Below are 9,647 nucleotides of genomic sequence, written 5' to 3' on the forward strand. Positions count from 1 at the left end.
AAGCAGCGTATAGCTCCTGATTCAAACATTTGTTTGGGTTTAGTGGAGCCGACTCACCTGGGCTAACCCTGATTTTCACTGTGTTCGTGATAGGTGGGCACAAGGTGTAGGGCCGTGAGATGGAGACAAGTAGGTCCTGAGATGCCATCGGTGAGTGGGTGTCTGGGCAGATCGAAGCTAACTGTTCACCTGTGGGTGAGACAGTGGAAGACTGAAAATGCAATTAGAAAACCAGAGAATGTGCTCTACGCAGCTGAGCTCAGGAGAGGCTTCCCAGGATTTTCACAATGTTATCCTCTGTAACAGTACATCTTGTGTCCTAATGGAAGCTCTTATGGGATCTGGAGAAAAGCCCCAGGTTTGGGGTTGTAGAAACACTCATTTTGTGGTCTACTTCCCTTTCGCTGTTCGCGTTACCCATCACTTGCTAGACCTCTCCTTCAGGCCCCACACTCTGTCCCTGAACCAGCAGATTGGCCCAGGGGCAGCAGGAACCTGTTGTTTTAGGAGGTGGTGACCTTCCAGGATGTTGCTGTGTACTTCACGCAGACAGAATGGGCCAGCCTGTCTCCCACACAGAGGGCTCTCTACAGGAGTGTGATGCTGGAGAATTATGGGAACTTGACCTCCCTGGGTAAGATGCTTTCCTTCTGGGATGTGGGTTTACACCTTCTGCCTTCCTCCTCACAGACTGGTGGGTGATGGGGAGGGGAGGGGGTTGTCTCTAACTCTGTTATCCTCCACTGAGTGGTGGCTCCAGGGCTGAGGCTAAATGACCAGCCTCAGAGGCTGCCGGGTAGGAGGAGATGTGGTGTCAGGCTGACCCCAGTGTGTAGAGAATTGCTGTTCTCCAGTAAGAGCATGTCCATCTTCTGAGGAGCTCTGCACAATTTCTCTGCCAAAGCCAAGGTCTCCATTTGTGGGTGCCCGCCTTTTGCGTAGGTAAAGGTATGGTCTGGCCCTTCTCTGTGTTTGCACACATCATGAGCAGGCTTTTCATGAACTTACCGACTCCTATGTGGGTTTTAAGGAAGAGATCACAGTTGTTTTTGCCTTTTGATCTGAATCACCAGTCGGGAGCCCTTTTACCCAGGTCTTCTTCTTCATGAGATTTTGGGGTTTCCTTTTTCTGACTCGGGGTAGACACAAGGCTGAAAGATTCTATTTACCCCATTCCAGGATACTCAGTTCCCAAACCGTCTCTGATCTCCCTCCTGGAGGGAGGGGATTTGTCTTGGGACAAGAGGGCACAAGATGACCCACCTGCAGAGAAGACCAAAGCCCTCTGCAAAGGTAAGCAGGTTTGACAGCGCCATGTGGTTGAAAAGGGTTTATGCTGGGCAGAATTGAAACGGGATACATGACTTCTGTCAATAAGTGAAATTTGAGACCTTGCCCACAATTGTTAATTCCTCTCACACTCCCACCGAATGCATTTATGTGTAATTCTTAGCGATCTGTTGCTTTTCCTGAGTTTCAATATTACGGCAGTGTCCCTCATTCCTTGGACTGGATGGGTTTATCCAGGAGCAGGTTTTCCTAAAAATCATTTTATTGGGGGCTCGTACAATTCTTATCACAATCTATCCATCCATCCATTGGGTCAAGAACATATGTACATTTGTTGCCATCATTCTCAAAACATTTGCCTTCTACTTGAGCTCTTAATATCTGCTACTCATTTCCCCCCTCCCTCCCCACTTCCCCCTACGTCATGAACCCTTCATCATTCATAAATTATTATTATTTTGTCATGTATTACACTGTCAGATGTCTCCCCCCGCCTTCTTCTCTGCTGTGCATCCCCCAGGGAGGAGGCTATACATAGATCCTTGTAATCAGTTCCCCCTTTCTACCCTACATTCTCTCCACCCTCCAGTTATCACCACTCTCACCACTGGTCCCGAAGGAGTCATCTGTCCTGGATTCCCTGTGTTTCCAGTTGCTATCTATACCAGTGTACATCCTCTGGTCTAGCCAGTTATGTAAGGTAGAATTGGGATCATGATAGTGGGGGAGAGGAAGCATTCAAGAACTAGAGGAAAGTTACATGTTTCATCGTTGCCAGCATGCACCCTGACTGGCTAATCTCCTCCCCACAACCCTTTGGAAAGGTGTGCCAGGAGCAGGTTTTGAATGCTGGATTGTGCCAAGCTTGGTTTAAGAAGCTCTGGAGAGAAATCTCTACCCCAGTTTTCAACACAGCACTTTCCACAATAGCTAACAGGTGAAATTCACTAAAATACCCATCAACAGAGAAATGGATAAACGCGTGTTATATACACACTCAGCTGTAGAGATAAATGGCATCTTGAGCGTTTAGATTTTGTTTTTATTTTATTGGGAGCTCAGACAACTCATTGCAATCCACACACGCATCCAGTGTGTCAAGCACATTTGTACATTTGTTGCCATCTTCATTCTCAAAACATTTGCTTTCTGCTGGAGGCCTTGGTGATGTTTGGGTTTTTTAAAAAAATCATTTTATTGGAGCCTCTTACAACTCTTATCACAGTCCATCCATCCATTGTGTCAAGCACGTTTGTACATATGTTACCATCATCATTTCCCGAACATTTTCTTTCTACTTGAGCCCTTGGTATTAGCTCACTTCCTGCTCCCCCGCCCTCCCTGAAGTCTTGATGTTGGAAAACCTTGAAAAGATGCTCGTGAAAGAAGTCGTTCGCAAAAGGACATATACTGTGTGAGCTCCTAGATATCAAACAGCAAATATATAGAAACCAAGGATTGTTAGGTTACTGGGGTGGGAGGGAGGAGAAAGGAAGTGTTTGATTATGGAACAGGAATTTACATCAATTGTTGCACAAGTTGAGGAATATAATTAGGTCACTGTTCTATGCATGTGAAAAATTTTGAATTGGCATGTTTTGCCATGGTTTTTTTTTTCACAATAATAGTAATGATTTTTTTAAAAAAAGTCAAGTCTGGAGGATGCTGGTGATGGGGCCAGATGTACAGAGCTGCAGCAGGGCGAACATGGTCAGTGCCATTGCTGGTGTGGAAGAGTGGGCTGCAGGAGCACCCCAGGGAGGGGGGAATGGAGGGATCCCCAGGGAGAAGGCTCTGATATGGTTTCAGGGGCCGGGCAAAAGGGAAGCTAGCCAGCCCCGCGGAAGGGAATTGAAGATCCAGTAGTGGTTCTGAAGGGCTTTGCAGGAGAATCTTACTTACAAACGTTTATTTCCGAGCCCACCGGCAACATCCTTCCCACTTTTCTAGCGTATTGTTTGAGAGGAAGATGCTGAGGACTAACTGAGGCAGGACTTTCTGTTTTCTGCTCCCTAGACTCTAAGGCGGTGGGAGGGAGGAGTCTACACGGCAATAAGCCCCGAGCCTCCTTACTTAGCTAATGGTCTAGATGAGTGCGGTGGCTCTCACCCATCCAGCCTCATGAGGAAGATCTAGAATGCCGAGTTCTCTGTGCTGGAGAACTCACGGCGTGGGAACCGGAAGCGAGAGAGACAGAACGTGGAGCAGGAGCAGTGACTCTGGGCACCAGACCTTGGCACCCACCTGTAGTAAAGCCCTGAGCGTTCTGTGGTCGTGCCCTTGGGCCCTCTGTCATTCCCGTCTCTCTCTGCTGTGCCACAGCCTAGCGCCCTTAATACTCACCGAGCCTTGGCAAGTGTTCGGTCGTAACCAGATAGCTGGCTACATCTCGACCGCTTCTGCAGAGGTGCTGTGTACCACGCGTGGTGTAGCAGCCGCATGCATCTTCCAGGCAGACTGATGTGGACGTTAGAATGGACAAGCACACCCCATGCGGCTGGAGTCCACTGAAGGGCCTTTCCCAGATAACGGCACTGTGAAATGCCTTAAGCTTGTGGCAATCCCGCATCAAGGAAATCTATTGGTGCCCTTTCTCCAGCAATGTGCGTTTGCTCCGTGTCTCTGTGTTACATCTGTAGTTCTCACCTTAATTTAGATCTTTGCCTAGTGCCGTGGCACACGAATAAACTACAGCACAAGCCGGGTGTGGCTCTTTATTGTGCCAGTGCTCTGGAACTGAACCCGGAATAACTTCACGGTATGCCGGCAATCTCTCCAATGCTTGGCTGCTTCTAGAAGAGTCCTTAGGTGACCTTTGTGTTTCCTGTTTCTTACTTCAGATGCCGAGACCACCCGTCACAGTGAGTGCGCGCCAACACGGGGAGTCTCTGGAGCGCGAGCCGGGATCCCACCACGTGGGCTGCAGAAGAGTGTCCCTCAGGGACCCCACTTCCCAGGAACACGTGGTCCGGGGAAGCAGCAGGAGGTCCCCACGGTGAGAGATGTCCGAGGAAAGGTTGAGAGAACCCACTGCGCTGGGAAACCCTTCAGATGCGAGGAGTGTGGGAAACACTTCAGCTACTTTTCCTACTATGTCCGGCACCAGAGAGTCCACACGGGCGAGAAACCCTTTGGCTGCGCTGAGTGTGGGAAAGCCTTTAATGGCAATTCCTCGCTGATCCGGCACCAGCGAATCCATACTGGAGAGAGACCCTATCAGTGCGAGGCGTGCGGGCGAGCCTTCAACGACAATGCGAATCTGATCCGACATCAGAGGATCCACAGCGGGGACAGGCCCTATCACTGCAAGGCGTGCGGCAACAGCTTCACGAGCAGCTCGGAGTTTGTTATTCACCAGCGGATCCACACCGGGGAGAAGCCTTATGAATGTAACGAGTGCGGCAAGGCTTTTGTTGGCAACTCGCCGCTAATCCGGCATCAGAAAATCCACACGGGAGAGAAGCCGTACGAGTGCACCGAGTGTGGCAAAAGCTTCGGGAGGACTTCCCATCTCAGCCAGCATCAGCGCATCCACACCGGGGAGAAGCCGTATTCTTGCCCAGTGTGCGGGCAGGCCTTCAATTTCCACACGAAACTCACCCGGCATCAGAGGACCCACAGTGAGGAGAGGCCGTACGAGTGTGTGCATTGCGGGAAAGCCTTCACTGCCAAAGAGCAGCTCCGGCGGCACCTCCGAACCCACGTTCAGGAGCCCTCCTGTGTGTGCGACGAGTGTGGCAAAGACTTCACCAGCAGAAGAACGCTGCGACAGCATCAGAAAACTCACGCCGGCAAGAAACCCGGTGCCTCTAGCAAGTACGACAAAGGCTGCAGGGCCTCTTCCCAGCGAGGTCAGCATGAGCATGTCCAGCCTGGAGAGAAGCCTTTGCTGGACATTTGTCACTTTGGCCTCCCAGAATTCTTTACCCCCTTTTACTGGTAATAGTGTGCACCGAATTTCCTCTTGAGCTCCATCCTCTGCTCAGGAGTGGAGTGTGGGACACAGGTCACCTGCGCTGTGAGGTTTCCCCACTCCAGGTCCACTTTCTGTTTGTAATATCAACGAATGCCCTGAGATGGTCCAAGTAAAGCGAGCTCCAGGACTTGTTAAGCGCTATTGGAATAAATATTCTTATTTACCCATCGGACCTGAGCCGACAGGAGCTCCCTAGATTCTTCGGAGAGTGAGAATAAAGTCAGCCAGCAAACGAGAGATCAGAGTTGGGGAGCGACCAATTCTTGAAGACATGGTTTGAACAACTACACGAAGTCCTGTCTCAAAACTAGAACTATGTCTGCTTTTTTAATCCCAGTAACCAATAAATTCTACTTTAGCTTTTGTATGTAATCAAATCTGAGTTGGAATTTTTCCCTTCCTTGAGTAGAATGTTGATTTCGCAGATCCTTCTTAGCAGCGGAAGCTCGTGAAAGCGCCTTCACACTGGTGCAAGGACCCCAATCCACAACTTGAGAAGGAACTAAAGTTTTGAATTACTGGTTTTGTCATACCCACCTCCTCCACCCCAAAATAAAAATCAGCTACCACATCCTGCAGACTTCTTTTAAGGTAAAGTGATGGACTGTGTTGGAAACGGATCATGAAGATCTGTCTACAAAAGTCCGTTTCAGATGAATCCGTACACCTCCTCAGTTCGGGTCAGGAAAGCAAGGTTCAATTCTCAGGAAGTCAGAATTGGATTCGTTTACTCAATATGAATGTGCAAACAGCCTACACTGCACTCTACTTGCAGTGACTTCTGGATAAAAAAGAAAACATTTGGAGACAGCCACCAAGTCTCCCCAAAGTCGGCAGCTGAAAGACCTTTCTGGAACAGGGTTCCTGCTGTCCCTCTGAAAGTATAGCACTTTAAAGATGAATCAAATGTAACCCAGAGGTCTAACATGATACTCATCGATACTTGCATCCCAGATAGACAACATTAAAAGGTACTCTAGAATCCTGAAGGTAGCCATAGTGCAAGCTAGTTTAAAAATTAAATGATTGCCTAGTATTTATTTATTCCTGAAATCCCTGCCCTACACCAAGCTTGTGGCCAACAGTATTGCCGTTCTTGCCATCCAGCAGGCTTTAGGGCCAGCATCAGTTTGATACCTGGCTTTAGGGTCTCAGTGTTTCCTGCTCCACTCAGACTGGCGTTGTTCACGTACTGAGAACCAGGCATCAGGGCTGAGCTGATTATTGTCCGCAGTTCTCAAGCTGGCGTTGCTCCTCATTGCTGCCCGGCTGAGACTGACGGCAGTCTCCAACTTCTTGTTCGCCTGGCAAACGGAGCCGCCAAACTGCCCTGCCACGCACCTTAGCGTGAAGCTGGAACTCAGTTCGAGAAGTTGAGTATTTTGCATATTTCATTAGAATCCTTTGTTTTCTTGAGCTGCCTTTTAAAATTTGGGGTTCAGTGCTTTAATCATTTCTTCCACTTGGCTTAACTACTCTGATCAGGAGCACGTTTCAGCACCTAGTAATGGACAAATGGTTTATGTGTGTGTATTCTGTGGGGATGTTTAGCTATAGTGCTGACAGTAAACCTTGTAAATGTAAGGAGAATGGGGAGCCCTTCCACTGCAGGGCTCGAGAGAACCCAGACTGCTTTCAGGCAACATCCGTTCTCATCTGTGTCTTCCTCTCTTTCACTGCCCCTCCACTGGAGCAAGAACAATGTCCTTTCCCAAGAATAGGTCTCCCCTGATAACACATTCAAAGTACTCCGACAGGAAGTGGAGTGCCATCATTCTGGCTGTACTTCTTCCTAGGCAAATCCGTTTGTTCTTTCGGCAGTTCATGATATTTTGAATATTCTTTGTCAGCACTTTTCCCCCGTACATCTTTTAAAAAAAATCATTTTGTTGGGGCTCATGCAACTCTTTCCCCATACATCTTCTAAGTAATATATGCTGCAGACTATATTGCAGTGCATGATTTGCTGATGTCCTGTAAGAGAATGCCAGATTTATCAAAATAGTGTTGATAAAAGGAAATAATAATAAAGTAAACAATGAAAACTTAGAAAGATTCTTATACCACATTTAGGATGGAGACATTGGAATGGAGCCCTGTCACAAGTCTGAGACTACCTATGTTATGTGAACATACTCATGTACCATACACATACTCATGTACCATATACATACTCATGTACTGTATACATACTCATGTACCATATACATACTCATGTATGATATACATACTCATGTACCATATACAATGTACAATAATAAATGCTACCGTGAGTGACCACGTGGGTTATCATCAAGAGACCAGAAACTTAATGTAACTGGGGGCTGTTGGTTTTATGTTTCTGTATCATTTACAGCTACCCTTGAACACCAATAATATTTTTTGACACCATATGCCATGCACTTCACTAATTGTTACTGATTTTTCATCAATTCTATAGCCATGAAGCAGGTGCTGTATTAGTTCAAATTGTAACAATTGAAGATACACAAAGAGGTTAACGGGGTTTCTCAAAGACAGTAGCATAATTGGGAATAAAGGTTCATGATCACTTTATTCAGGTGTTGATTTATTTCATGCTTGTTTCCAGCATTATACCTTATGCAACGAGGGCTGTAATCTGTAAACTTGGTTTTAGCTAATCTGTAATAGTTCTGTAATCATATTTTATTTGAGATGATATGAGGGAAGACACATCCATGAAAGTGTTTATAGCTTGTAAAGTGCTTTTAAAGTAAAAGGTTTTTGTGGCTTACACCGCTGCATGCAAGGTAACTCATTCAGGAAAAGTGTTGAAGGGCGATGAATACAGTTATTCGAGCATAAGAATTCTCCATCTTTTTATTATATAATTTTTGTTATCAAGAACAATATTCAATTTGTCTGTCCAAAGCATCTGTGTGTATTCTCATGAATTTTATAGTAACTTGAAGGCATTTTTTAAAATACCCAAAATTCCCCAAAGCCTTCCCTGACCATTTAGGTCTATGATAAATTCTTGTCCTTGAATTCTGAGGCTGGTCAATAGGCATAGAAGCAAGGGATGGGCCACTAAGTGACCAGTTTAGTCCAGTTAGATTCCAGGGAAGAAGTAGGATGACAAGTGTTAGGAAATCAACGTGAAGGTTAGGGCCAACACCAGGCAATGGTCCTGAGGTCAGATCCAGAACCTCGGAGAGCTCCACAAACATCCCAGCACAAATTAGCACCTCGGACAGCAGCCCAGTTCACCTGTTTTCTATCTGGTCCTTGGACAGTTCTATAAACACAGGCATATTGGGGTGGGGTGCTGCCAATTCCCTAGGATTGTTTTCCTCCTGCGTTCAGGAACTCATCCAAGGGTAACGTCTTGCAAACTATAGTACAATACTACAATCTTATCAATATTAACATTGATAAGTCAAAATACAGAGCATTTCTATCACAAGAATCAGGCTACTTTTTATGGCCATACTTATTTTCTCCCACCCCACTCAACCGCCTCCTTCACCCCTGAAAACAACTAATATATTCTCAATTTTTATCATTTTTGTCATCAAGAGCATTATATAAATATTTAACATTTTGGGCTGCCTTCCCTCAGTCCTCAGCATTATTCTCCGCTGATTCATGTTCACCCAGTTTGTTGCATGTGTCGACAGTTCAATCATTTTTATTTCTGGAGTAGTATTTCATGGATGAATCAGCAACTCACCACTGATGACTTCCAGTTTGGGGCTATTATAAGACTAAATAAAATTTTAAAAAAACCATTAAATAAAACTATAGGTTTTTGAATATGTATAAAGCTATTAAATACTACTGGACAGAATTTTATGAACCTACATCTTTATTTCTCTGGGGAAATAACCGAGACGTGCAATTGCTGCGCAATGCCTCATTTTCAGAAGAAACTGCTAAAGCACCTAGCAACAATAATGGCTGCTGATGTTTGAACATTTTTCTTGTGGTTATTTGCCACCGATATATCCTCTTTGGCGAAGTCTCTCTCCACATTTTCTACCTTTACCCCCTAATTTTGTCGCTTTCTTTTCTTACTGTTCAGTTTTGAAACTGCTTTATAGTTTCTAGATCAGCGGTTCTCCACCTGTGGGTCGCGACCCCTTTGGGGGTGTCGAACGACCCTTCCACGGGGGTCGCCCGATTCACAAGAATAGCAAAATCACAGTGATAAAGTAGTAACGAAAATAATTTTATGGTTGGGGAAGGTCACCACTGTATTAAAGGGTCGCGGCATTAGGAAGGTCTAGATACTGGAAAACAGGTTGGTGCGTTGGGCTGGGGAGTGTCACCATTGAGAAAGAGCCGCCCAGATCCTAGAGAGGCCCGGCGTCGACTCGGTGACGCACTTCCGGCCGCGCCGCGCCGCGCCGCTCCCGGC

General features: G+C 46.4%; 1 protein-coding gene across 1 annotated transcript; it reads left to right on the forward strand.

Annotated features, from left to right (window-relative positions):
* Window positions 1-317: 317 nt before the first annotated feature.
* ZNF19 (zinc finger protein 19) lies at window positions 318-6,478 on the forward strand. The gene is made up of 3 exons (XM_075537741.1): window positions 318-634; window positions 1,180-1,293; window positions 4,131-6,478. The coding sequence occupies exons 1-3, from the start codon at window positions 601-603 to the stop codon at window positions 5,231-5,233; spliced, it is 1,251 nt and encodes a 416-aa protein (XP_075393856.1). The 5' UTR covers window positions 318-600; the 3' UTR covers window positions 5,234-6,478.
* The last annotated feature ends 3,169 nt before the right edge of the window (window positions 6,479-9,647 follow it).

This window comes from Tenrec ecaudatus, chromosome 18 (assembly GCF_050624435.1).
Source record: "Tenrec ecaudatus isolate mTenEca1 chromosome 18, mTenEca1.hap1, whole genome shotgun sequence".
Taxonomy (NCBI): Eukaryota; Metazoa; Chordata; class Mammalia; order Afrosoricida; family Tenrecidae; genus Tenrec; species Tenrec ecaudatus.